The sequence below is a fragment of the Gossypium hirsutum genome, chromosome A10 (genome assembly GCF_007990345.1).
Source record: "Gossypium hirsutum isolate 1008001.06 chromosome A10, Gossypium_hirsutum_v2.1, whole genome shotgun sequence".
Taxonomy (NCBI): Eukaryota; Viridiplantae; Streptophyta; class Magnoliopsida; order Malvales; family Malvaceae; genus Gossypium; species Gossypium hirsutum.
The window spans coordinates 20,308,786-20,335,978 of record NC_053433.1 but is presented as its reverse complement, the minus strand read 5'-3'; the positions used below and the strand labels follow the sequence as shown (position 1 = coordinate 20,335,978).

The 27,193-nt window shown below is 32.0% G+C and overlaps 3 protein-coding genes across 5 annotated transcripts; 1 reads left to right on the top strand and 2 right to left on the bottom strand.

Moving 5' to 3' along the window:
• Positions 1–607: 607 nt before the first annotated feature.
• LOC107896138 (SRSF protein kinase 1) lies at positions 608–2,787 on the top strand. Its single transcript, XM_016821265.2, has 4 exons — positions 608–942; positions 1,084–1,875; positions 1,962–2,009; positions 2,085–2,787. Exons 1-4 carry the CDS (start codon positions 760–762, stop codon positions 2,328–2,330), a joined length of 1,269 nt encoding a protein of 422 aa, XP_016676754.1. The 5' UTR covers positions 608–759; the 3' UTR covers positions 2,331–2,787.
• Positions 2,788–5,602: 2,815 nt separating this feature from the next.
• On the bottom strand, positions 5,603–12,398 carry LOC107897596 (phosphoinositide phosphatase SAC6). 2 transcript variants are annotated; one of them, XM_016823090.2, is made up of 20 exons: positions 11,653–12,398; positions 11,480–11,563; positions 11,052–11,179; positions 10,874–10,965; positions 10,460–10,517; positions 10,179–10,235; positions 10,041–10,074; positions 9,828–9,908; positions 9,323–9,429; positions 8,760–8,846; positions 8,591–8,668; positions 8,260–8,330; positions 8,074–8,172; positions 7,802–7,898; positions 7,170–7,278; positions 6,920–6,992; positions 6,643–6,736; positions 6,181–6,273; positions 5,964–6,030; positions 5,603–5,875 (listed from the first exon to the last, which is right to left on the bottom strand). In XM_016823090.2, the coding sequence occupies exons 1-20, from the start codon at positions 11,801–11,803 to the stop codon at positions 5,736–5,738; spliced, it is 1,800 nt and encodes a 599-aa protein (XP_016678579.1). In that variant the 5' UTR covers positions 11,804–12,398; the 3' UTR covers positions 5,603–5,735. The 2 variants fall into 2 exon arrangements, with proteins under 2 accessions (XP_016678579.1, XP_040934889.1); XM_041078955.1 differs by having other exon boundaries at positions 11,480–11,559; positions 11,653–11,794.
• Positions 12,399–16,880: 4,482 nt separating this feature from the next.
• Positions 16,881–23,206, bottom strand: LOC107897597 (protein GRIP). 2 transcript variants are annotated; one of them, XM_016823093.2, is made up of 22 exons: positions 23,001–23,206; positions 22,107–22,604; positions 21,772–21,887; positions 21,468–21,637; positions 21,212–21,305; positions 20,732–20,818; positions 20,524–20,604; positions 20,192–20,317; positions 19,963–20,071; positions 19,796–19,875; positions 19,477–19,605; positions 19,277–19,377; positions 19,049–19,182; positions 18,831–18,928; positions 18,631–18,750; positions 18,491–18,518; positions 18,303–18,361; positions 18,074–18,145; positions 17,959–18,006; positions 17,603–17,708; positions 17,406–17,464; positions 16,881–17,241 (listed from the first exon to the last, which is right to left on the bottom strand). In XM_016823093.2, exons 2-22 carry the CDS (start codon positions 22,564–22,566, stop codon positions 17,128–17,130), a joined length of 2,391 nt encoding a protein of 796 aa, XP_016678582.1. In that variant the 5' UTR covers positions 22,567–22,604; positions 23,001–23,206; the 3' UTR covers positions 16,881–17,127. The 2 variants fall into 2 exon arrangements, with proteins under 2 accessions (XP_016678582.1, XP_016678580.1); XM_016823091.2 differs by having other exon boundaries at positions 22,107–22,575; positions 23,001–23,204.
• Between the last annotated feature and the right edge of the window lie 3,987 nt (positions 23,207–27,193).

Sequence of the window (27,193 nt, the reverse complement as noted above, 5' to 3'; positions counted from 1 at the left end):
TCCAATCTTTGACATTGATGGTTAGATTGACTTGGATCTAAGGAATGTTGTTCTACTTATAGGTGGGTACTTATCCACCATACCAATCGTCGAATTATCGCTTAGAGCTCACTAGCTAGATTTTATTTTTTAAAGAAAGTCTAAAAGCCGCTTAAATAGAAAGTTTCAATTAGTTTAGTGACTTAAATGAAAATTTTTGAATAGTTCAGTGATCATTTTGTAACTTTTTGAAGCGGAGTAGCCAAAACATAAAATTACTTATAGTTTAGTTACCTTAGTTGTAGTTTATTGCCACAAGTGTGGCCTGGATTCGAGTCGCACTAATTACATTAATTGTTTAGGCTTTACTTTATTATTGTAATTTAACAAAAAAAATTATAGAGAGTTAAATACCCCATGTTGTTTAATGTATGTCATTAATGTTAGTGAAGCGTTGAAAAAAAAAAAGAGATTCTAACTGTGATATCTTGACCCCCAACCTTGTTAAATGGGTAATTAACACAAAACAGGAAAAAGTGGAGAGCCACAAGTTGTTGCATTCCCATTTTACATATATACTTATTTTCTTTCTATTCAAAGCCAAACAACATTTTCTTTAAAAAAAGAAGGCACCTGACCCCACCAAAACTTTATAGGAGAAAAAGAAATATAAACCAAAACAGACTCTCCCTTGTTATGTGATAGGGTTTAATACAACGTTACCTGAAAGCCAGTACGTAATATCATAAACAGAGAAAGAAGGGAAGGCGGTGATTGAAGATGTCGTGTTCTTCATCATCTGGTTCGGAGGAAGATGACGAGGGAATTGACTCATACAGGAAAGGAGGATATCATGCCGTTCGAATTGGAGATCCTTTCGCTGCTGGTCGTTACATTGCTCAAAGGAAGATGGGATGGGGCCATTTCTCCACTGTATGGCTCGCTTACGATACTCATTCCTCAGTAAGCCCTTCTTTCCCTTTTATATAAATAATTTGTAATACCGTACCATTACATGAAATAATAACCAGGGTGAATAAACCTTAAAATACAACTCCACCAAGAAATAAAGTATACTCATCCCAATAATATTTTTTTAATCAGAAATACGTTGCTCTAAAGATTCAGAAAAGTGCAGAACAATTTGCTGAAGCTGCCCTTCATGAGATTGAATTCCTTTTATCTATTGCTGATGGCGACCCCTCAAATTCCAAGTGTGTGGTGCGCCTAATTGACCACTTCAAGCACAATGGCCCAAATGGCCAACATCTTTGCATGGTCCTTGAATTCCTTGGTGATAGCTTGCTTCGTTTAATCAAGTTTACTCGTTACAAAGGGATTGAATTGAATAAAGTTAGGGAGATATGCAAATGCATTTTGACAGGCTTGGATTACTTGCATAGGGAACTTGGTATAATCCACTGTGATCTAAAACCTGAAAATATTCTTCTCTTTTCCACCATTGATCCTACCAAGGATCCTGTCAGATCTTCTTTGACTCCAATTCTTGAAAGGCCTGAAGGGGGTGCTCTAAATGGTAGGTCTACCATGAACATAATTGAGAAAAAATTGAAAAGGAGGGCAAGAAGAGCAGTCGCTAATATCTCTCTTAGAAGAGTTTCTATGGGAGGAGCAGCAGAAGCTCCAAAAGTTACAAAATCTCTGGATGGGATTGATATGAGGTGCAAAGTTGTGGACTTTGGGAATGCATGTTGGGCTGACAAAACATTTGTCGATGAAATTCAAACCAGACAGTACAGATCTCCTGAGGTCATACTAGGTTCTGGGTATTCCTTTTCAGCTGATATGTGGTCTTTTGCTTGTACAGCCTTTGAGCTTGCTACTGGTGAATTGATGTTTGCCCCTAAAAGCGGCCAAGGATTTAGTGAAGATGAGGTATATATGACTATTCCTTGCATCTTGCTTTTCTAATGTCCTTTTCATTGTACTAAGAACAACATTTTTCATTGGATTGTTTCTAGGATCACCTTGCTCTCATGATGGAACTCCTCGGAAAGATACCTCGAAAGGTGAAATTGTTTCTGTAATAATAATGTCCTCTTCTGTTGATAATATCATTCTGATTGTTATTCTTGTGCAAGCAGATTGCCATTGGAGGAGGTCGATCAAAAGATTATTTTGACAGGCATGGGGATCTAAAGAGGATTCGACGGCTCAAGTTGAGGCCACTTGATAGATATTTAGTGGATAAATACAAATTTTGTGAGAGTGATGCTCGTGAGTTTTCAGAGTTCCTTTGTCCCCTTCTGGATTTTTCGCCAGAGAAGCGACCAACTGCCCAGCAATGTTTGCAACATCCTTGGCTCAATCTCAAGACCTCTACAGTCTAATAACTAACATTGGTGTAGGAATGAGCAGCCTTAAGATTTAAATGAGTGAAGGGATTAAAGATGTGGACACGGCTTGCATCATTTTCATGTATATATATATATTTCTATTGTAAGGAAATGAGCTGAGATGAAGGGCTCTGTGAAAATCTAAAATAGTGGCACTTACAAAATGTGTTTCGTCACATTCTATAATTAGTACTTACATAGGATCAGCTGAATCAATCCTTAGTATGTGGATGTACAGGATATTGAATATCAATCTGGATGAATGATTTGTGCTTTTGGGTTGTAGTATAAAGGAATGGGCAGGAGAAGAGAAGAGAGCAGAAGAGCAAATCAAAGTCCACAATCTCTCTCAGATTACTCCTATAATTTTGTAACTATCCATCTATTCTCGATGAAAAATATTGTATGAAATAGTTGTCGGTGGAAAATATTATATGAAATAATTACATCACATCTGTGTCACTTCTCTAATAATTTAAGGTTATATCAGTATTTTTATTCTAAATTTCAACATTTTTATCTTGAAAAAAAAATCAAGTTCAAATGGAAATTCTAAATTAAAGATGAAATTATTGATGTGACATTAAACCATTGGAAAAGGATAATATCCCTGTTTTATACAATTATTTTTCTTATTTTTTGAGATTTCTTCAAAATATATATATATTAAAATTTATTTATTAAATAAATTTTAAATATAAAGATAATTAATCTCCTATTAATTATCTTTAATTGATTTAAAATCAAATTATATTTTAATTCAAGTAAAATTTAATATTCTAAAATTATATTTAATTTAATTTAATTATATATTAACTTTGAGATAAATTCATTAAATTACTTTTATTCAAAATAAATTAATTATCATTATTTAAAAAGTTTTAATGATTAAAATAAAAAGTAAAATCATAGAAATAAAACAAAAATAGAAAAAATAAGGGTAAACTATACAAATGGTCACTCAACTATGCATGTATTCCTGTTTTGGTCACTCATCTTTAAAACTTTTTAATTTAGGCCCTAATGTATAAATTTGTTCCTATTTTGGTCATCCGCCATTAAATTGATAGCGATTTAACTGATATACTAACACATTTAGTACTCAATTCTTACATATCCTATCAATTTGATCCTAATTCTAAATAATTAGTAAATTTAACCGTTTCACATTTACAAATTCTATTTATTTGATCATTAAACTTCCTAACTAAAGCGTCTAGCTTTTAAAACGGAGGCATTCCACATATATAAATTTGTCACATCCAAAAAAATAAAATACCCTCTCCCATAAAACAAATGTATTCTTTGATAATCCATTTCAATTACACTTAAGTGGCAAAGATTGAGGATGATCTAAAGGTAGTAATTCCTTTGTTGGAATTTTTTTATTCATACACCTTATGCAGGCCTGTTTTTTTTTAAATCGAATAGTTTTAATGGGAATTCAAGTCTGAAAGTGTTGTTTATTATGTTAGGTTCATGTTACTGAGTACAACAATGTGCATAGGCAATTTAATGCTATAAACCGAAAGCGAAGTGGAAAGTGTGACTACTGTTTCACTTTATTATTGCATATGCCAAAATGTTTTGTTTTTAGTAGCTTATTTGTTTCTGCCTATTTTTAGTTTAGTTGTTCATGATCTATCTAATCTAGTGAGGCTAGAGGATGTCATTCCTTCGGAACACCTAATTTTATTGGAGAAGGTTTTTTTTTTCTTTTTTTTTTTTTGAGTTTTACAAATTTATAGGTGTGGAATGCCTTTGTTTTAAAAACTAAAAGTTTTAATTAGGAAGTCTAAAGATCAAATTGATAGAATTTGTAAATGTGAAAGGTTAAACTTATTAAATTATTTAGAATTAGAATCAAATTCATAGAATATGTAATTATTGAGGACTGAATGTTTTATGATACCAATTAGATCATTCTCAATTTAATGGTAAGTGACCAAAATAGGAACAAATTCAAACACTAGTAGCTAAATTAAAAAAATTTAAAGATTAGTGACCAAAATACGAAGGTAAACATAGTTAAGTGACCATTTGTATAGTTTACTAAAAAAAAGTAATTATTATCAATGAGATTTTATAAAAACAATAAACTGTCAACCATTAATTTGAAAAGCAGAAATTATTTCTCTAGAAATATAACTACTGTTGGAATTATCAAACTAATTTTTGCTCAAATTTTACTTGAATTATAAAATATCATTTTGTTTTTTTCTATTTTATTTTATTTTATTTTTGGAATTTCACTTTTTTAATTATTTTTTATCACTAAAACTTTAAATTATTTTGTTTTGAATGATTTTTAATGAATTAAATATAATTTTAAAATATTTATCATGTACTTGCATAAAACTAATTATGAAAAATAATTAAAAAATAATGGAAAGGGAAAAAGGGAATTGTAATATCATTGATTAGATTTTATTAGAAATAAATTATATATTAACTTTAGAAATAAATTATATTTTAACATATACTAACATTAGAATATAATTTAATTTGATAATAATTAAAATAATTTTATAATTAAAATTTTTTCATTATTTGAAAAAATCTTGAATACTTTGGGAAAAAAATCCTTGAATAAAAAATAAAAAATATGAAGAAAAATAAATAATTAATAGAAGATACATTATCTTTTTATTTGAAACTCACTTGATAAATAATTCTTGGGGGACTCCTTACATTTTTCATGAAACCTTAAAATGAGTAAGTGGGTTCTTTTTCTTTCTTTTTTTTTTAAATAAGCATCAAGTTAATATTTAAGATTTTTTAATCAAACTTTCAGATTTTATTTATATTTTCTAATAAAAATGGTAATTATTTTTTAAAACAAAAAGAAAAGATAAAACAAATTTATAAATAAAAATATTAAATATGTTTGAAAAGATAAATTTATTTAAAATATAAACTAAGCTCAACAAAATAAAATGTATATATAATTAATAAACATTAAATAAAATAATATATTTAATAGGAATAAATCTAAATAAATTTAAATTAATCATTTATAAATAGTAGATAATAAATCTAAATAAATTTAAATTAATCATTTATAAATAGTAGATTTCTTCCTCACCTACCTTGCAAGTGAATAAATTAAAAACTATATTAAAGATAAATAATATATAACATATTTAATATAAGTAATATTTAAAATAAATATTATTTTATAAATAAAAAAATTGAAAAATAAAATAGAAATTTAAAACTATATCAGAAAGCATAAAAATTAAATTTAGGTGAAACAACATATGAAATAAATACAACTATGTGAAATGACATTAATAAACAAAGGAGAATGAAATAAATAATACATTCTGAACCCAAAAAACAAAGTACTTTATGTACGTTGATTAGTACATAAAAATAGCTGAATAAAAAATGTGTGTATCAATACCCAGGTTTATCATGCAATTGCAAACGAGGCCGATTACAGAAAATCCTGCCCTTGGCCCTAACAAAAGATGCAATACCAACACTAATGCTTCCCCACACAACTGAGAAAAGCAGATGTCTTGGATCATTTCCAACTGCAGAAAATGAATGACAAAGCTTATTTATGTCAATCTCTGTTTCCTGCTACTCGATAATCATAAGGAGGAGCACGAGTCAACTCACATTGCCCCAATGACATTGTTGTCAATAACAACGCTATCAATACCAAACACAAAGCTAGCGGAAAGGACTGCACAAAGAGAATGTATTAACTTAAGATCTCAAGCAGCTAAAGCTATTAAGATAGATTATAGAAATAGCATAACAGCATGGAGACAATTTCAGCAACATCATGATGAAACAGCTAAATCTTAAAACTCAAATGTCGTTTTAGTCTTACAGCTATAGCCTCAAGGCCTCCTTTTTGAGATGGAGGTGTTATATCCCCTCCTACAGAGACCTTGTAATGTCCTTGGAGGAGATCGAACGCATCCTTCATGCATGTCACCATTAAATTAGAGAAAGTCAGGATCTTTATTGAAAATTATCACAGAAGAAGGATGTAACAGTAGTGCAAAACAACATCAAGTGAACAAAGAGCTGCTGCATCAGTTACAAGTTGATAAATGACTGCTCAAAAAATAGAAATGCTCAAAAAAAGTTTGATGTGAATACCAACCAACCGGCACTTATGGATATAAAAGATTTTTCTAGCATTTGAACAAAGGTATGAAAAGAACAAAACCATTAACATCACCCCATCCCAAACATTCATAGACAGTCGTGAAGTGCAAAAGGCTAGAAATATTATCCTTTCTTCAAATGATTGCAAGTATTACTTAAAGAAACGAAGTATCTGTACCTGTTTTGTTCCATCAGAAAAGTTATTCAAATAATAGCGTTTAAGGGAAATATATCTATCTTTAAGGATCCCCTGAACTCTTCGCTGACCAGACCTACAATCCAAAAGGAATAAGTTCTGGTAGAGCAGAACATTAATGTCTTATGCTATCATGGATATAGCAAAGAACATTGTCGCAGAGAAATTTGAGCACAAAATGCTATTTCTACCAAGATGCTTTAAAATAGCCTCGAAACATTTGCTAAATATATACGTTAACATTCAACTTTTAAAATACCTGACGAGATCTCCTTTTAGTGCGGCAGTGCCAGCATATTGTATGCTTATGTCATCCCCATGATTAGCCCACACTATATATGTCCAAAGATTTTTAACGTAAATTTCAGTTTATATGCTAGGAAACCGAATAGATATGTGCAACATACTGAGTACCAATACGTTAAGAATTAATATCAATTGAAAACAGTTGAACAAATATATATATCAACTGAAAGCAAATTATTAGAATAAGAAATGGCAATATTCACATATTCTAAAGCATCTATCAAGCTTTGGATGTGAGCTAATGGTTTCTTCAGCTGCAAAAACCCCAATCCTCCTAAACTGAAGTTCCAAGATTTTCCTAGCTATCATGCTCTGCAGACATACATTAGCATGGTTACGGAAGTAAAGAACAGACACAGTGTGGTAAACAAGAATAACATGTAATTACATGCATGTGTGCATAACGTCTCCTTGAGTATGTATTGGTCTCAGAGAGAAAGATCTATATTGCAACTTAAACAACAAAAGCAACATAGATACGAAAAGATAGTCCTCATACATCAAATTCTAAACTTAAAAGAGTCATTGATTTAGTTACAATAAGCAATTTCAGATGTCAGAAACATCCATCTAGTATATATAATAATAGGTGGAATTCATTCTAGCACTTAAAATACTTCTTATGACATATCTTGTATTACTCATAGGCGTAACAACCATAGCACTCCCTGAATGAAGGTAGCTCTTGAGGTTAAAACAGGGGAGTTGAAATTGTCACAGCGGGTAAGCATTAAGCATAAATTTGCTGCTACCTGAAAAGAAAATGCCAGCTACATGTTTACCACTATAGACAAAGCCAAGATGTGAAATATATCTCCGGTTTATGTTAACTTACCTGTGTAATATTGGTGCGGTCCAAGCAATCAATACAATTGGTCCTTACAACTCCAAGTTGCTCCATTTTCTCACTCTCTTCATTCAACAAGAAGTACCTATCAGTTTCACACAAAGCAAAACCAATATTAATGGGGCATATTTCAGTGTCATAACTTTAACCAGGGAAATAATATTTCAAAACCTATCCTTGCATAAGCAATGGAATCAAAACTACTCCAGGAATACTTATGACATTGTACATGATAGAAAAGTGCAATTACAAAACCATACCCATTTTTCACAAGAAAATCTGCGATTTGGTCATAGAGGAAGGAAAGGCGCTCAAAATGAACATGTCCACAGATCTTAGTGAAATCAAAGTGCAGATATCTGCATGATCAGAGTCTTTGCATAAAACGTAACCACATCCAAAACCAAAAACAAAGAAACAAGAAACTAGATACAAAGAAACTAGACCTTAAATCTTCACTAACTATGGGCTGCATTGCATTTGAGAACATATCGCTTAAGCGTCCCTCACCTCCATGCTGGTAATAATAAAGTGGCACAAGACCAAAAATTTTAAATAGATTATGAATGTCTTCAGAAAAAAAAAATACTCAACCCTCCATTCATCCACATGCATATTCCAGGCACATACAAAGCGTGAACAACCCATTGTTTGCACAGACAAAGTCAGCATGTCACCAGAAAGGTGTTTTTGATGCACTTAGTAAGAGAACTTACTATTGATTGCAACAATAAAGTCCAATTGCATACTGGAAATCATTAATCAACCACTGCTCACCTTGTTGAGAAGATCAACAGCTAGAACAGATCCATACATTTTTCTCAGATCCAGAAAATGCCTCTCGGCTATCTGTGGCTGCATAATATGTCATATACTGCGAAGTCGGTAAAGGAAGAAAAGAATTCAGGTGCACATTCAAATAGTGGCAATAAGTGAAGACACTTACAGCTTGTTCAGGTCTCACAATCTCAAATTTAGGCTTATAAGTCAAATCAACAATTTGCTCCCACAGAAATGGTATTGACCCCCGAACCTGCAAAGGAAAAATAAGGAATGGGATCTACAACAATCTGACCCAAAAAGTCAAAGAATATGACAAAGAGGGCTTCATAACATGGATGCTGCATATTTGCAAATACGCCCCTATTTAAGCCCGAGGATTTACAAATTCAGTATCTTTAGGTTATCTGATTTTGTTCAACTACTTGCGTTCATTTCACACCAGACATGTACAAGCCACTTCATGTAGTGAACTTTTCAAATCCCTGATGGAGTTGATATGATGCATATTCCAGCATTCAGATGCAGAATCACGGGACAATCTCATTTCTTTCTATTTTGTGTAACCTACACATCCGAATGTTCACTAGTAATCTTTTAATTTAGAATCAAGGCCAATATATCTTTGCTTGATACTTCTCTAGAAAAGTTAAGGACAGGAAAGGAGACCAGAAACTATTGCATTTTACACATAACGAATAAAATACATCTGACTGGCTACCTACTTACCTGAACAAATGATGAAGTAAACCCATTAATTTGAATAATTTGCTCAGTTTCCACAAAATTTGCAACGTGCCCCTCGCGATCAGCTCCTCTTCTCCACATCCGGGTTCCTTTTAAAGGATACAAGTAGTAACAGTAAGACTAGCATGCCTATACAAGGCCAAAAAATTTTTAATTAAGAAGATGCACTTGCATTTAAAAACTATTTATTTCCTTTTTCCACCAAGCTCAAAGTGCATGGACAATCCTGCTAGTTAATGCTTCATATAAACGATGAAAGTTAACCAATAAAAGAATGACACAGAAGAAATGTTTGTAAGAGAAGGAGAATCTGCCCTAGAATTTCATTATTTTGCATATCATTCAAAAACTGGAATTGTTCCCCTCTTACCAGAAAGGATATTTAAAAGTTATAGCAAATGACCTTATTTCTCAAGAAAAATGTAGTTTTAGAAGGTATATGAAGAATGCTAAAAGATATTGAAAAGTCATTTCCAGCTTTGAGTACCATTTCTCCTTGTACATCTCCTAGCAATCAGTGTAACATCTACAATTTCTTTTCCAATAGTTGCTTGGAAATTATGAAAGCCTCATTAGCAGTTAAGGATATGCTTCAAATTGAAAGACCGAGAAGTCAACAACAATAATGAATTAATTAAAAAATGAGATAAGAACTTCTCATGCCACAAAATGCTGGAATTGATAGTTCCATACAGGATACTCCCTTGGACAACTGGAAGCAAATAGGGATCAAGCTGCAGCCACAGAACCAAAAAAAAAAAGGTAGTTAGCAAGTACAGACTTAAATGACAGAATACTGCTGCATGAAACTGGAAAGCTACTCAGAAAGAAGACTAACCTTCTTGTCTATAAGTGCTTCCAACATATAACTGTTCCAAAGAAATCTAGGTTCTGCCTGTGGCAAACATTTTGAGGGACAAGGAAAAGTCCCTTTACTTAGTGACTTAGTGGCAATGAAGAATTAAATGGAAATATCAATGAAAATTTAACACTGCACTTCTAGAGACTACCATAAAAGCAAAGCTGTTTGAGATCAGTGGCAGATCATCTAATATTCTTACAATTAGAAAATAAGGGGAGCAATATTTGTATCAATTACTTTAAAAATGAACCATTTACCTGTCTCCATAGAGGAAGCATTTTGGACTCATTTCCCAGATCATATAATTGCTGAGTACTGTAGTGCACCAAATCATATAACCCTTACTTTCAACTTAAAATTCAAAGTGAATATAAAAAAAAGATTTGCAAAATGAAAAAGGTGTGTGTGTGTGTGTGTAATTGTTAATATTTCCTGAAGGCCTATAAACTTATTCTTAGCAATTATCAGTACAAATACAAGGCTGTGTAATGTGGACTGTGGAGACTTTAAGTAAACTGCTTTGGATGGAAGTTTTGCATTGAGAAGACATTACTCAAAAAGCAGTTGTTGTGCACAGAAAATCTGTTCCAGCTGAGATGTATTCTTTTTTAGAAAGAAATTTGTTCTAACTATGCATATATACAGAGGTCTAATTTGATACAACAGTTCACCTCAGTGTTAAATTGGTGTCATAAGAGAAATAGAGTCCAGTAGTCCTCTCTGCAACTTTTAGCAGCCGAGAAAATTCATTCTCCAACTTTTTCTGCCGAAGTTGGTATAAAAGATTCTTGTGTTAAACAATTAATAATCAGCTTTCTAGAAGAAAAAGTGAGGAAACAGCCAATATACCTGTTCTGGAGTAGAGTTTTTAACAGAATGAACACAGGGAAGAACCTTCAAGGATATAATTTTGAAGATGGGATGCCCCAAGTAAGATCCAACACATTTTCTCTCAGTTATAACAAATAAATAAGACCCTAAGCATAAAATTTAACACTTTAAAATTATAGGAGAAACCACAGGGCCAATTCAGACAAGAGAATACAAAGAAAAAGAAAAGAAATCTAATTTCAACTCCATTTGATATTCTAGATCCATATGCCAAAACTGCTCTAATCAGGCACTACTGTTTCACTGATCAATTAGGTCCCGGTTTTTTTTTTTTTTCATCTTATGAAACTGCCTTAAGAAATTATTAAGATGAACAAAAGCTACAACCATTTGTCTGAATTAACCAACTGAACAGAGAATAAAGGAAAATCAGAAATTTATCATACCCGCTACAAGTTTTAGCATTCCAACTACTCCAAAAATCATTTGAATCTTAGGAACACGGAAAGAGCTGCATTCTGGAATACTATCTAAAAAAGAGATAAATAGGTCCAGTAAATCAGCAAGCAAATATTGAAAAGGGAGGCATAGAATGATAGACAAGATAAAAACAACCCACCACTGAGCTTCATTGAGGCATCAACAAGACTAATTGAAAGGGAGGAGGAAGCAGAAGAGCCATCGGTGGGCTCGATCACATATTCATCAGGGAATTCCCATAACCGCATCCTTGTATATAGCTTTTGGACTGGCCCTGCCTTCTCCTTCATTATTGGAGTTATATTTCACACAAAAAAAAAACAATCATAAAAGTAAAACAAAAAAGGTATCAAACTTGCCAGGTATCCAAGTAGGTAGAATTGGACGAAGGTGAAGGGAGAAAAGGAATAGTAAAAATTGGGTATTGCAGGCAGCCAAAGAGACAACAGAGATTAAGAAAAGGAAAAGAGGAGTAAAGGCAAGAGTTGAAGTGATGCAGCGATGAATGTTGTTGTTGGGTAGGATTTTGGGGTTGTGGCCAAAAAAAGATAGGCGGCGGAGGGAGGGAGGGACGGCGAGTATGCTCAACAAGTCAACTCTCGACCTAGAGTTTAACTATATCAGCTGATGGCAGGACAGTGAGATTGACATGGCTCAACTGCTAACATTATCTGTTTCCCTCCAATTCTATCATAAAATTCAGAGCTGGAGACTGAGTTTTTCAAAAAGGGCTGCTAAGGAGAAGATGGTAGAGCTCCAGAGGACACGCAAATCTTCTATCTAGAATGCTATGCCTGCCTTTGTTTGGAGTTGACCAGTTGCCGATTTTCAAATGATATTTTTTTTTGGTGAAAAAAAAGGAAATAATAATATTAAAAATAGGTCAAAAGTCTGCCCCCAGCCTATACTATTATTTTATTCACCATACATTAAATTTTTATTTAAATTATCACATTTTTATAATTTATTGTTAAGTTAATCATAATTTGGATAAAATATATCATATTTTACTCATTTATTCATGATCAAATTCGACCCATAAAAAAAATTCAACCATCCCCTTAAAGAGTTCATATGTTTTTGAACTATTATGTCACTGAACAAAATTCGAACACATAAATTTTTGGTAAAGAAGTCAAGATTTGGATAAATTTTAATATATAAAAACTAAATTTTTAGTAGAGGAACTAATACAAACTTTACATAATACTATAGAGACTCTTGGTAGACTTTGACCAATAAAAATATGTAATCCTCATGTTATTGTATTTATTAAAATATGGATAAATTCTACTTAAAGTCACTAAACTATTGGTAAGTTTACATTTTGGTCACACAACTTTAAACGGTTACAAAATTGTCATTTACCTATTTAAAAGTTTTTATTTAAGTCAACTAAACTATCCAAAAGTTTTTATTTAAGTCATAGAGTTATTAAGTTTAAAAAAAAACAATTTGGCTAGTAAGCTCCAAGCAACGATTCGATGACCGGTACAATGGATCAATACCTATTAAAAAGTAGAATAACATACCTTACGTCTAAGTCGATTTGACGGCCAAATCGAAGATTGAAAAAGAAAATTGTTTGAATTTTGATTCGTAAATTCGTGATAGTCAAAGTTGTTTCATAAAAAAAACTAAATTGTAAAAAAGAAAGAGAATGAGAGCTTTTAATTGGTACAAGCGATATAAACAGAAAATATCATATAGCAACAATTTTAATACCCAGTGACTTAAATAAGAATTTTTGAATAGCTTAATACCTATTTTCTATTTTTTAAAATTGAATTATTAAAATATAAACTTACTACTAATCTTAAATATAATTTACCCTAAAAATATAGTCATATCACTGATAATATAAAAAAAATCGAGATGTCCTCTTTATTTTAGTTAGAATTGCAAAAAATAGTTATAACCTAAAGTTATATAATAAATGTTTTTTTTTTCAAAATATAATAAATGTTGTTTTTCCCAAAATGTAAGAATTTTAATATCATAAAAAAAATTATGTTATGCATGTTATAAGTAGATGTTCATCCTTTCATCTCTTATAATCTCTTTCCTATTTATGTATTAGAAAATGAAAAATCTAATATATATAAGTATACTACTTATAATAATAGTAGAAAAGAAGAGAAATGTAATAAAAATCGTTCTTATTCTCATCTTTTATTCTTGTGTTCTTTGCATTATTATTATTATTTTATACTAACACCTCTGGAATAGAAATTTAAGGCAATTAAAGTCATCTAAAATTTATGTTTCAAATTTAAGGAATTTTGAAAATTCTGATTTTATTTTGTCAAAAGTTGAAATTCAATTTAAAATTTTGAAAGCATTCTTACAAATAGATGTCCCGTTCGAAATCCATCGCTGGTAGGTTTTATACTGCATAGATGGGTTAAATTGGTTATATATGTCATATTTTGCATTTTAGGTCGATTTTTGTAATTTTAGGGAAATAGATCGATTTTAGAGAGGGTTCATAAAAATACATCTAGTTGGAAGCATTTTCTGTACAGTTGGCACGAAAGCAATCACGTTTTTCCTTTAAGATGTATTTTCTGATTTGTTTAACAAAATAAATTGTTCGATGATTAAATGTTAGAGATTTTGTTTTTTAATTTTGGGATTGATTCATTTCCTACTCACATTTGTATTTTTTATTTCATATTGTTCTAGGCTTTTTTATTTTTAATTAATATTTTTAATACATTAACTCATTTAGTTAAATGATTTAATAATAATGATTTCATTTTTAAATTCTAGGTTCAATTCCTCTTCTAAACATATTTGTAATTTTTATTTGATCATGTTTCAAGCTTTTTTTAATTTTTAATTAATAAATATATTGTTTTCAAGTTTTTTTTATTCATCTTTTTAATTAATGTCTCTTTTATTTATAAAAATAAATAATAAATATGTAATTATATAATAAAATATTATATATATATATCTATATCTCATTATGTTAAAAATATTTGAAACTAATAACTCCTTTATATATAATATAAACATCAACTAATTTTGTTGTTATATTTTTCTTTATATATAATATTTGTTTTCTCCATTTATATTGTGGGTATGATGATTTCTAATATTATAAAATAAAATAATTATTTCAAATATAATTACAAATGTGCTTAGAAGAGGAATTGAATTGAACCTAAGACTTAAGTCTAATGAAATCATTATTATTAAACCATTTAACCAAATGAGTTAATATGTTAAAAATATTAATTAAAAATAATAATAATAAATTTAGAACGACATGAAATAAAAAATACAAATGTGAGTAGGAAAAGAATCAAACCCAGGACTAAAAAACAAAACCACTAACATTTAGCCATATGATCAAAGGAACTAATTATACTAAAAAAGTTAAAAAAAATGCGTCTTAAAGGGAAAATAAGTCCAACTGGGCGCTTTCCTGTCAACTGTGCAAAAAACGCTACGTTTTAACACTCTCTCTCCAAAATAGACTTATTTCCCTAAATATCACAAAAATCGACCTACAGTGCAAATTTTTTTAAACGACATGTATAGCCAATTGATCTGCATAGATGAATATAGGAGTCGAACTGGCTTATATATATGTGTGCACGAGAGAGAGGGAGGGAGGGAGGGAGAATTCATTCTTTCATTCTATGAATTGGATCATACAATTTGGTAAAACAAACAAGAAACCCCCGCTGTTGGTGGTGAAGGACAAAGCTTCATCAACACGAAAAAGGCTTTAGCCTCAGCATCAATAGAACATTACATTATGTTGGCAACCAAATTTGTCATAACTCAAGTATTCCATATATGCACTGGTTGCAAGCACATATCATGATAAGGAAACCAACCTTGGATGTGATTGAAAGCACCTATCATGATAATGAAACCAACATTGGACTGTTCAAAGAGGCAGCCAAAATTGACAAAAAAACTGAGTATCCACCAAATTGGAGAGGACAGTGACAAAACCGTCCTTAAAATCACTTGCAAAAATAAGATTACATGCATAAGTAAGACCAAAAAACTTGTAGAATACAAGACAATAACTTCCAAAATGGAAGACTTAATAAGCAATGAAAAACAAACAAAAAATATAACTTAGGACAACAAAGGTCCAAATCGACTCATGAGATCATTTATTATTCTGAAATACTCTCCAAACATAAACAAATTAAGAAGCCAACAAAGAGCCACCATTCATGATCCACAACCAACCCACTTTCCAAGAGAAACTATTGGTGGCTAGTAAAGGTTCAACCATGGCAAGCGTTGTCATCTATCCATCATAACTTATGAAGACAACAAAGATACCCACAAAATAAATTTACAAACCGAAAAAAAAAAGCACGTGGAGTAAATGAAGAGAAAAAAGAAATAGAGAGCTAGTGAGAAGGAGAAAAAGGCAGGTGATAGCCAGCTCGAAGGTTGGCACTACCACTTGACAAAACAAGGGAGAAGAAGTAAACGACTCAAAAAAAAGAAAGTTTTTATTAAAATTTTAAATTTAACTAACATTTTCTTAATGTTTACATACTATTATGTTCTTATTTACTTTTACATAATATAAATTACATAATATATACAAATAAAAATATATTAAAAAAGTATAAAACAGGTTGAGCTTTAGCTTTAAATATTCAAGTCCAAACTCGATTCATATTTTAAAAGAGCATTTTTTTGCAAACTCCTTTTTTTTTACCTTATAATTTTGTTCAAATCCTTTCATATTTCTAACAAGTAAATTTGAACAAGTAACTCAACTCATAAACAAATATAATATTATGTAAGATAAATTGCAAATTCTTTGCACAAGGTTCGAAGTTCAAAAGGAAGGACGTTTAATCAGATTTCGAATAGAGATAAAACATTTATCCTTGAATTTGACAATATTTTCAATTTAACCCCTAAATTTTTGTCTCAATTAGTCTCAGAATTTGTCTAACTTTTTCTAATTTAGTTTAAATTCTAAAAGAATTTTAAATATTACATAATACAATCTTAAAATGGCTTATCATCATACATTAATAAAATGCTTAAAACCGAATCTATATTAATATAAATATAATTTGGTTTTAACATGATTTGCTGGTTTCCAACTCCCATAAAGATTCTTGGCCGGAAGGCTTGAATTTTCTTATATTTACGACTCTCACTTTCCACCTTGTAGATCAATACGCAATAAATCTATATGCAATCTCCCAATCCCAGTGCTGCAGTTCATGAACAGCATTTTTGTGGAACTCGAGAGAAATAATCAAGAAAAAGCCCTTGGTTAGGGCATTGCATTGAATTCTAGGTTCAATAGAAAGAACAAAATAAATGAAAATGAATTACGTTGGTGATGCACTCAGGGTGTTGCCTTACTGATACTAATGAATGGGGCCGAAAACAGATGCCTCCACGTTTTGCATTTGCTGTATGTATACCTTTTGTCCTCGTGAGTGTTCTTTTACAACTGAATCATTTACGTAATTTATGACTTGGAATGTTACAGAACCAAAAAAAAAAAAAAACAATATTTCAATTGCTGCAGCCTTGAGCAGACACCGTCTGTGGGTGAAGCTGTATAAGCAAGCAGATGGATCATCAAACAGAAGAATTTTATATTGTTTTAAGAAAATGAAAATCTTGAGAAAAGAGAAAGGGTTGGTCCTCCTGATGCTTCATTTGCTTGGCTTGATGGAACGTCAGTATAGGTACGGTAGGCTTGTTGACACTTCTGCATCTGTGTTCGCATGTACAAAACGAGATTCTTCATTAGTACGTTTATAATTTCCATGTATTGACTCTTATAAGATCTCATCACTAAAAGAATTGTGGCGTTATATTATGTTATATGGTGGCCTAATATCATGAACTTAAGCATCAAGCAGTATAATAGAAATTTACCTCTTCAGGACTAAATTGAAGAAGCATTCCTACAACAGGTAGTAGAGCTTCCACTTCGCCTATTCAAATAATTAGCAAAGGTTCAAAAAACAAATTATTTGCATTGATTTTGATACTTGACATTTTAATGGAATAAGGCAGGTGAAATTAACACAACTTCTAAGGCTGACTGTAACTGTAACTCTGAAAGGTGGTACCTGTTTCAAGAAGCTTTATGATTACATTTTTCAGATACGTCATATCAACACCTTCTCTCCTTTTCGACCTTTCCATGTTGCGAAGTTCCTCCTTCAGCATAGCTTCCTGTGTGATGCATGTAAAGGATAGAATGTAATCTTCTTGGTTGAAAAAAATAAAATAATTTCAAAGTTAAGTAAAAGTTTGAAGCGATGCAAGAATATCCATTTCATTTCATTAAGTTCGCTTTCTACCCATGGGAATCTTGCCTTCATCAGATAACAGACAATTTTCCACACCAAGACCTCTATGAGGACTGATCAGAGGAACAAATACAACACACACTGAAACAGCATAAGTCTAGACTTCTTCATACCTGTTGACTGTGGAGACGATTTTCACGTTCGAGCTCCTCAATTTCTTCCTGCATTGAGCAGGCATCAACAAACCAAACTGTGGAAATTAATTAAAATAGAATGGACATTACTAACCTGAAGGGCTAAAATGTGTCGCTGTGATTGTGCCAGCTCTTCCTCCCTCTGAGCCTGCTGCCTTGCTAAAAGCTAAATTTGGAGGACAAGTTAATATAAAATCATTTCACTAATATATGGTTTTGAAAAAAAATTAACTCCATAGAAGATTTATCAAAAGGGAAAAATTCTTAAGTCAAAAGCCCCTCCCTCCCCACCCTGGTAAAAAGAAATGGAAATATAAAGCTACCAGAATCTGCTGTTCTGCTGCAGAGGTGTTTAGATTTGGAGCATCTTGTTTTTGTGTGGCTGAAAAGACCAACATTAAACATCAGAGCTCCATGAAAGAATAGATTAAAATAAAATAAAATAATCTAAGTTTCTATCTAAAAGTAGAATAAATATTTGCAAGTAGGACCACATAAGTACTCATCATACCTGTGTTGTAATTCTCAGTGTGATCAACCTGAAAATTTCACTTCATTGTAAGCCCAAACTTTAAAGAAATGCAAAACACATCTCAAGGGTGTTGAGATTCAGGTAAGGTCGACAACCATACAAGAGAAAGGGAAACATACCAGTTGTCTTGACTCCAGAGATCGTTGAAGATTCTTGTTGTCATCCAAAAGTCTACAAATTTCTTTATCCTTCTCCTCAATCATTTTATCAGCAAGATCTCGTAATGATGCATGCTCTTCCTGCAAGTAAAGAATCCACTCAATAAAAACAGAAAAAAAAGTTATGTCATCATCCAAGGAGGATACCAAATTCTAGATACCTTCAACCGCTTGTACTGTAGTTTTGTCTCCTCTAATTCTTTTCGTATATCTTCACCAGAGGATGCTTCATTTTCTGCAGTAAGTGCTTCACATCTGTCTGCAAAATCAGAAATTATAAATGAAACTTTATTTGAAGTTCAAAAGAGAAGCATATTTAAGGAGAAAGGAAAATAAAGGAAGAAAATGGAAGAAATTTTGCAATGCATAGAAACATTACATCGCCAAGTTTCTTCCAAATTTTTAAGGTCTATTTCCCATGCAGCTTTCTCTGATTGATGGCGAGCATTCGCAGAATGAAGATTACTCTCTAAACTTTTGATCTGTTGTTTGGTGTTCTCAAGTGCAGCATCTCTAGTACAAAGCAGAGTGAAAACTTCAGTATAGAATTCAAACCACAAATGGTGAACATATAGTTCTCATCATGGATTTTAACTTATGATGCTACCTTTCTGCAATTTCTTTGTCATGATTGTGTAAAAGATCCTGAAGCTCTTGACGAACTGTATCCCTTTCTGTAGATATCAACGACAATTCTCTTTCTACCTCCTGCAGTAATCAAAGAATGGTTTTCCATTTTATCCTTCAAAGAAAGACTAAATGTAAACAACAAAGTTATCATCATTATCTTGTATTACAATATTTTACTTTTAATGCGTCTTCGAGGGCTTTTGTTTGCTCAGACTCTTTAGCTGCTGCTAGCTCTGCATCCTTTTTCTGAAGAAGTGCATGTGCACGAATTTTATAGGAGGAAAATTCCCTTTCAAGACGGCTAACCTGCAAAACAAGAAACAGGACATATAAGGTTTTCTAGATATTTATGTCTGTTGTGAGCATAAACATTCAGCTAAAACAATAGATTTACATCCTTAAACAATATTAACATCTTGCCCAAGTCAGCTGAACCAAAGTATAAATTGCAGGAAAAGAACTAACTGAAAAAATGAGCTGCAGATAAACCTAATACCTCTTCTTTGGCAGCTGCTAGCTCAGCTTCTCTAGTACTTAGCATCTGGGTTTGCAGAGATGCCTCTAGCTCCAGCTGACCTATCCAACAAGTAAAATGGAATTTCATTCTCTTGCAGATGAGTAACAAATACAGAATTACAATAGTTCCTTCTGATATTTTTATACTTCTCATTTTAGCAGCTTCTATTTCAGCACGAATGCAGTTACTCTCAGCAACTTCCAGTTTTGTTTTAAATGCCAGAGAGGCAGCTTCCCAGCTTTCCTTTTCCTTTTCCTGAAAATATCACATGGTTTGTTTGATAATAAGGAAAACAAATGTTAACCCACTATATTTGTGTATAATAATAATTTTGTTCTCATTAATGGCATTATTATTTAAGAGTTTGATTCATACGTGCTCATGTTTCAGATGGGCAAGCTCTCCTTTAATAGATTCTACAATAGCTCTTAATCGTGCAGCTTCACCAGTTGAAGCTGCATCCATCTCAGCAATTTTAGACTCTTTCTCTGCCAAGAGCACCTGCAAAAGTATGTATCCATAACGCTTAGTATTCAGAGAGCCTAGAAATGACACACAGAATGAAAAAGAACAAGCCACACCCCCCCCACCCCCGGGTTTTGTCCTGAAGCATACAAAATAAGTAAATAAGGTTAATACTTTAGGCAAAGGGCTTGAAGAATGTATCTAGTCTCCGACTAAGGCAATGCTCTGACAATAAATCTTACCTGCATGGAAGAAATTGTTTCAGTGGCCTTAGATCTATCGGATAAAGCATCAGCAAGTTGTGCTTCCAAGCTCTCTATATTCTGATGAAGAAGAGAGAAGCATCAGAAAAACTAAAGCACCATGCTCACATGGTATACCAGAAAGAAGAGAAAGCTCTTAGTCAGCATCTTAACCATGATTGACACATTATACGCCTGTCCAACTTACCTTCTGATGTTTAGCAGCTGCCTCTGCCAGTGAAGCTTGCCTTTTTTCATCTGCAAGTTGTAGTAGTCCTTGCAAGTCTTCCAACATCTAAATGTGAGCATGCATAAGATAGATTCCATCAAGATTTTCAGCAGTAAAATTCACTAAAAAGACAAAGCAACAAAACATTAATTCATTCATAGGAACTGATGTTAATGTTAACTCTGTTCCATTTTCAGAGGTTCACAATTGAATTTACCAAGTAGACGTACTTGATCAAATTGATGATGCAATAAGTTTTGAGTTGTAATAAGGAATTGTTTAAGCTTTTACAGACCTAATATATGCTTTGAACAGTAATGAGAAGACAGAAAAAAGGAGCTAGAGATTTGATGGTCTTCCAAAAAGCACAAATATGCATGAAACATATTGATATTGGAACACACAAAATATTGTTCAAAACCAACCACATTAGATTGTATGTACATAACACTATAGTACCTGATCTTTCTCTAAAATTGACTGCTGCAATGCTTCAATGGCATCTTCTTTAGGTTGCATTGAATGGCGCAATTCCTCAATATTGTCTCGGAGTCTGGATATTAGTGGCATCCAAATTATAAGAGTGACAATAAGGAACAAAACTCTTATACACTCTATCAATCAGTGTTAAGACAATAAGATTCATTATGAAGGATAAGCACTTTTTTTTGTTCAACTTCATTGCTATAATCATGTAGTTCAACAGTGGTTATACTTATTGTTTGCACTTCGTAATTGCTGCCTCTCTGCATCCATTGCTTTCAATGCTTCATTTGCTTGTTGACGTGTGCGCTCAAGCTCTTGCTGCAGACCTGACTGTTGGGATGATGCTTGCTCAAGTGTTTCATTAACTTCACGAAGCCTGGCCTCAAGGTCATCTTTTTCCTGAAAATAACAATCTCCAAACAAAAATCTAACTTAGTTCCCATGCAAACATGAAACTTTCCTTCCACTATTTCTCTTGATATAAAAATTTAACAACATTAAGAAAAAAAAAACAATCAAAGGACAAAATTCACCTTCTGAACCTCTTGAATGCGCTGTTTTGCACGCTTGTGAAGCCGGTTAAATTTTGAGTCAAGCTCATTGTACTTCTCCTCACGCTCTTTTATTTCTTGATCCAACTTTTTTTGAGCTGCATACAAGATCAACGGTATACACTCAAGGATCAGAACAGAGTTAGCAGAAATAATAACATGTATTACACCAAAAACAGTGTTCTTGTCTTGTTATCTCAAATGTTCTTAGAGAAAACAAGTTTTCAGTTTACAATGAGCCAATTTTACAGAGCTAATTCCTCTAGTATTTTTAAAATATAAATAAGGTGCAAGTTTTAGTAATGGACTTCTCAGACCTTCAGCAAGCTTGCCAGAGAGGTCTTGAGCTTTAGCATCTGCTTCTGTGTAGACCTCTCGAAGATGCTTTAAAGCCTCTTCTGCAGCAACTCGTGTTTGTTTTTCTTCATCGAGTTCTCTGCTCAAAGATTCTATTCTATCATGTAGTTCTTTTACATCTGCCGAAAACTTAGTTTCCTTTCCGCTTACATTAGTTTGTTGTGACGGAACATCATTTTCTGATTGGAAATTTTTGAAGCTGTCCAGCTGAGACTTTAGTACTTCATTCTCGAATTTGAGTTCAGTAACTGTCTGTAAAAGCTTGTCATGAGCGTCATCTGAACTCAAGTTGGCATCTAACTCAGCATTTTCCTTGGAAAGATCTCCATTTGTTTCAGAAAATTGAGCCTCGGGCTTCAAAGACTCATCTTCCCGAGTTTCAGGCACTTGAACAACCTCCTCAACTCCCTCCCCAGACATTATCACACACTATGCAACAACAGCAACACAAACATCAGCTGCAATCTAAAGATTTTTAATGAAAAACTAATTTTGAAGCTATTAACCATAAAACTAGCAGATCAGGAAGCTAATTAGTAGCACCTATTCTTTAAGAGCTATTGGAAACTTAATGTATGATACAGGACAAAGTCAAAGTTCAAGCAATGCTCTCAACCGCCGCTCTCTGATCAAGATGAACCAAAGATGAGAAACTTCTCCAGAGTCTAAATTTTCGCTTAATGCTTTTGTTCATCACGCAAGAAGAAAGAATAAATGCTAAAGCAAACGAGAACTATATTGATAGATGCCATTGAATTCGGGGGAAATGGAAGCAAGGAAATCAATGTTTCAATGGAAATTCAGAAAAGGGCGTGTATTAGATCCGAATTTGAAACAAAGTAGGAATTGTGTACCTTTGAATATGTGGAATGAGAGAAGATGAGGATCGATTCGATTCAATCACTGATTTGAAATTGGGAAATAAACAAGAATTTTCGGTTTCGAGGGAAATTGGGAACGGACCGCCGAGCTCAATTCTAAGAAGTTACAGCTCGATCTTGATTTGAAATTCCAGGCTTAAAATTAGGTTTTTTTCTTTTTTTTCTTTTTAATTGAATTCCATCTAAAATAAAAAAAAACTACTTTTTAAAAAAAAGCTGGGTTATTATTATTATTTAAATATGGTTTATTTTTGCTTTATAAAAAATAAGGTTTGTTTTTTAAAATGTTGCATTGGGAATTTTAGTGATTTTTAAGGTTAATATGTATCGAAGTTGATACGCTTCACACGAAGCTCATGTCCTCTACAACAAACAACTCATTCTTAGGCATGGAGGTACAATTTAAGATGATTCAAGGTCCTAATTACTCCAATCAATATCTTTGATCTGCCCTCACAGCACTCTAATTTTAATTTAAAAAATCCTCAGCACCCATAATTTTTCTTCTACTATAAATAACTCTTTCATACCAAAACCTAATCAATAAATTCTATCATTTCCCCACAATGCCCATTATATTTATACTTGGAAGGATAACTCTGATGGAAAACTAAAAGTGGCCAATGCTTATAATTTGCTCTGGGGGATTCCAAGGAGCAGCGTTGGCTAGTTCTTTTGGAAGAGTGGGTGCGACGATTCTTTTAGCTTCTGGTTAAATAAAAGCTAGTGACTAATATAAAGAGGCTTAACAAAAGGTTTTTCCGAGGTTGCACCAGTGTAGCATTAGCTGTGCGTGCAACGCCCCAAAAATCGTTATACCATAAAAATGACAGTAAGTTGAAACCGTGTGTAGTAAATTTTTTGGTAAAGCGAAATATGACATAAGCTTAATAAAAGGAAGGTCGTTGGATATCAAAGTAGGTTGAATCAAGAAATATGACATGCCTTATTAATTTAAGATAGGACTAAATTGTAAAAATGTGAAAAGTGTTGTGACCTTAGTATAAATATTCAAAATTCATTCTGTCAAAATATAAATATGGAAAAAGTTGGATGACCAAAAGTGTAAATACCTCAAATGAGGAAAGAACTCAAAAGGTAAAATAAATTAGTGAATGGGAACCAAATTGAATAAGTATAAAAATAAGAGGGACTAAATTAAAATTTTATCAAAAGTAAGAAATAACACAAATGTGAATATTAAGATATTATAAGAGCAAAATGATCATTTCTCAATCAATATAATTATCATGATAATAATTAGTGAAAATGGTATCAAAATATTATTGGTTAGAGTTTTTTTATTATTTAATTAATAAAGATATTTTTATAGAGACATGAAGAATTCTCTTCATGCTTCTTCGTCCCAATGTAGCCACCATTATAAATAGTGTTAGAATTAAGTGACCCAAATTCTTATTTAAATAAAATACGATGGAAAATAAAATAAAAGTAAAATCCATATAGAACTAGACTTCTTTTATTTTATTTTAGAATAATGTTTTTTAAACCTTATTAAACTCCATCTATTTTATATTGATTAAGATAAGGTGTTTCAATCCTACTAGAATATGGGTTTACAAGCCTATAAATAGACATAGTCTATTCCTCTTGTATTGATTCAAAATTTTTCGACATAATGAATTTTCTTCTCCTCTGCCCATGATTTTTTTCCCGAAAGGGTTTCCACGTAAAATTTGTGTGTTCTTTATTTTATTTTTTTATTTTATTTTATTTTTCATAAATTGGTATCAGAGCTTCCAGGTTGTTCATCTCAATCACTGTAATGGCGTCTTTGAAGTATGAAATTCCGCTGTTGGATCGCAACACCAGATTTGCATTGTGGCTGATTAAGATGCAAGCAGTTCTTATGCAGATGGATCTGGAGGATGCCTTGCTAGGGATAGATAAGATGCCTTCGACATTAACAGATGAAGAGAAGAAGCGTAAGGATCGAATGTAATAGCCCGATTTTAGGCTTAGTCGGAACAGTGGTTTCGGGACCACAAATCCGACGAAAAAAAAATGTAATGGCTTGAATTTTCAGAGGTGTCGGAACGGTGATTCGAGATCACTAAATTCGACAAATGGGTAGAAAATATTATTAATTTAGCAAGTATAAGTTAAATATGAAGTTAGGAAAATTTTTGAAATAGTGAATAGTGCACTAGAAATAAATATTAAAATAATTAGAATCGAAATGAGGTATCAAGATCTCAGGGATTTTAAACTGAGCCATAAATATTTTTATAAATATTTATGGAGTGTTAAAAAGTTAGTATTAAAGTTTCGTTAAGAAATTTTAAAGTTCCGATAATTAATTGAACAAAAAGGACTAAATTGTAACAAATGTAAAATTTTGGGAAATGATTAAATAGCTTAAATGATAAAAGGAAGAGGGCTTAAAAGAAAATAGACCCAAGGTCTATTTGGGCTGGACGGCAGAGGCATGAAATCAGCAAGAAAGTAAGGATAATTAAGGGCAAAATTGGAAAATTGCAAAATTTGCTTAATAAAGTTAGGACCCAAGTGGAATTATCTAGATTTCTCTTCATTTTTCTGAATTCTCATCAGCTAAAATACCATGGAAGGGCTTCTTCAAGCTGGTTCTTCATATTTTTATTACAAGTAAGTTCAATTCTTGAATATTTCTTGAAATTTTTGTATTTTTATGACTTTTACAACTAGGCCCACTTGTTAAATTCATTAGTTTTTGATTTTATGAAAGAAGTTGAAAGTTGATATGAATATGTGCTGGAAGTATATGATGATTTAGCATGAAATTAGAGCTTTAAATTGTTCATATGCTGATTTTATTGAAAGAATTGAATAGAAAGTGAATGTTTGGGACCTAATAGTAAAAGAGTTTGAAGATAGAGTTATATGTGGCAATTCTGAATTTCAATAGTTGTGTAACAACTTATAATGTCTAGTAAAGTACTAATTGAGAAAATTAGATTAATTGAGGGGTTAATTGAGAAAGGACCGAATTGTATAAACTGTGAAATTTGGGGCAAAATGAAAATCAACATTTTGCACTAAAGCAGTTTTGGACAGCAGCAGTAGTGTAACTTTGAAAAATCACCAAAAATTGTATAGATTGAATTAGAGGATGAATAAAATATGAAATTAAAGCTTATTGAGTCTAGTTTCTTATAAAAGAAATGATGTGAGCAATGGAATTGTAAATCATGAGATATAATAGATTTTGTGAGACAATGTCAGAATGAATTCGGGTTCCCCTGTTCTGACTTTGGAAAATCATTAAAAATTGTACAGAAATGATTATGAGTTATAGTTTATATGGTTAGAATCCTTAATGAGTCTATTTTTAGAAGAAACAAGATAAAACATCATCCGAATTCTGTACAATGAGATAATTAATTTTTAGTGAAGAGTGGTCGGAACTGTCAGACAGCGAAACAGGGGAAACTTTAAAGAATAAACTGTACTATTTGGCTGAACCAAAAATTATGAAAATTTTATGGTATGAAGATATGTGAGTCTAGTTTCAGGGAAAATTAACGGATCTTAATTTGGATTTCTGTAGCTCCGGATAAAAATAATTTAGTGACTCTGACTCGGATAAACAGCTTTGAATATACATGTTAGTGAATATTGAAATTATGGTTAATGTTGTTTAAGTGTGTTATACACATTAAGGATGTGGAATGGAGAGGAGGAGGAGGAAAATTGGGAAATATATGAATGATTCGTGTATAAATGGTCATATGTTTGATTATAACTCATAAACGATGAAATATGAATGATGCTTATTTTTGTGCATTATTGGTCATGGTTTAAGCTCATGTGTGAAAATAAAGTTTCATAGTATGTGTGTATGGTATATTCAGTATATGATTTGGCATGAAATAATACCATGAATGGTATAATCAATAAACATTGAGTTAAATGGTAAATACGTATTAGTTTTGAATTTGATGTCATTGAATTGTACGTGAATTAAATGGAAATTTCTAGTGATATGATTTAAATTATGAGCATGAGAAATTGCGAATTGAATGAAATGGAAATGAAGCATTAAATTGCATGAGTATGTATCGGGTCTCGCAGGCCCTAATTATTATGATTATAATATTTTGAGGATATATTGTGAAAAGTTATAGAAACATGTTAATTATTTTTGAAAGTTTTAATTTTGATGA

Coding starts and splice junctions, on each gene's coding strand:
- LOC107897596 (XM_016823090.2), bottom strand. CDS start 11,803: ATGAAGGAGAAGGCAGGGCCAGTCCAAAAGCTATATACAAGGATGCGG. Junction 6,274..6,642: donor TTTCTGATGGAACAAAACAG/GTACAGATACTT, acceptor ACATGCATGAAG/GATGCGTTCGATCTCCTCCA. Junction 6,031..6,180: donor GAGGCCTTGAGGCTATAGCT/GTAAGACTAAAA, acceptor CTCTTTGTGCAG/TCCTTTCCGCTAGCTTTGTG.
- LOC107897597 (XM_016823093.2), bottom strand. CDS start 22,566: ATGTCTGGGGAGGGAGTTGAGGAGGTTGTTCAAGTGCCTGAAACTCGG. Junction 21,306..21,467: donor TTACGAAGTGCAAACAATAA/GTATAACCACTG, acceptor ACTAATATCCAG/ACTCCGAGACAATATTGAGG. Junction 19,183..19,276: donor GACAAAGAAATTGCAGAAAG/GTAGCATCATAA, acceptor GCTTTGTACTAG/AGATGCTGCACTTGAGAACA.
- LOC107896138 (XM_016821265.2), top strand. CDS start 760: ATGTCGTGTTCTTCATCATCTGGTTCGGAGGAAGATGACGAGGGAATT. Junction 943..1,083: donor CTTACGATACTCATTCCTCA/GTAAGCCCTTCT, acceptor TTTTTTAATCAG/AAATACGTTGCTCTAAAGAT. Junction 2,010..2,084: donor TCGGAAAGATACCTCGAAAG/GTGAAATTGTTT, acceptor TTGTGCAAGCAG/ATTGCCATTGGAGGAGGTCG.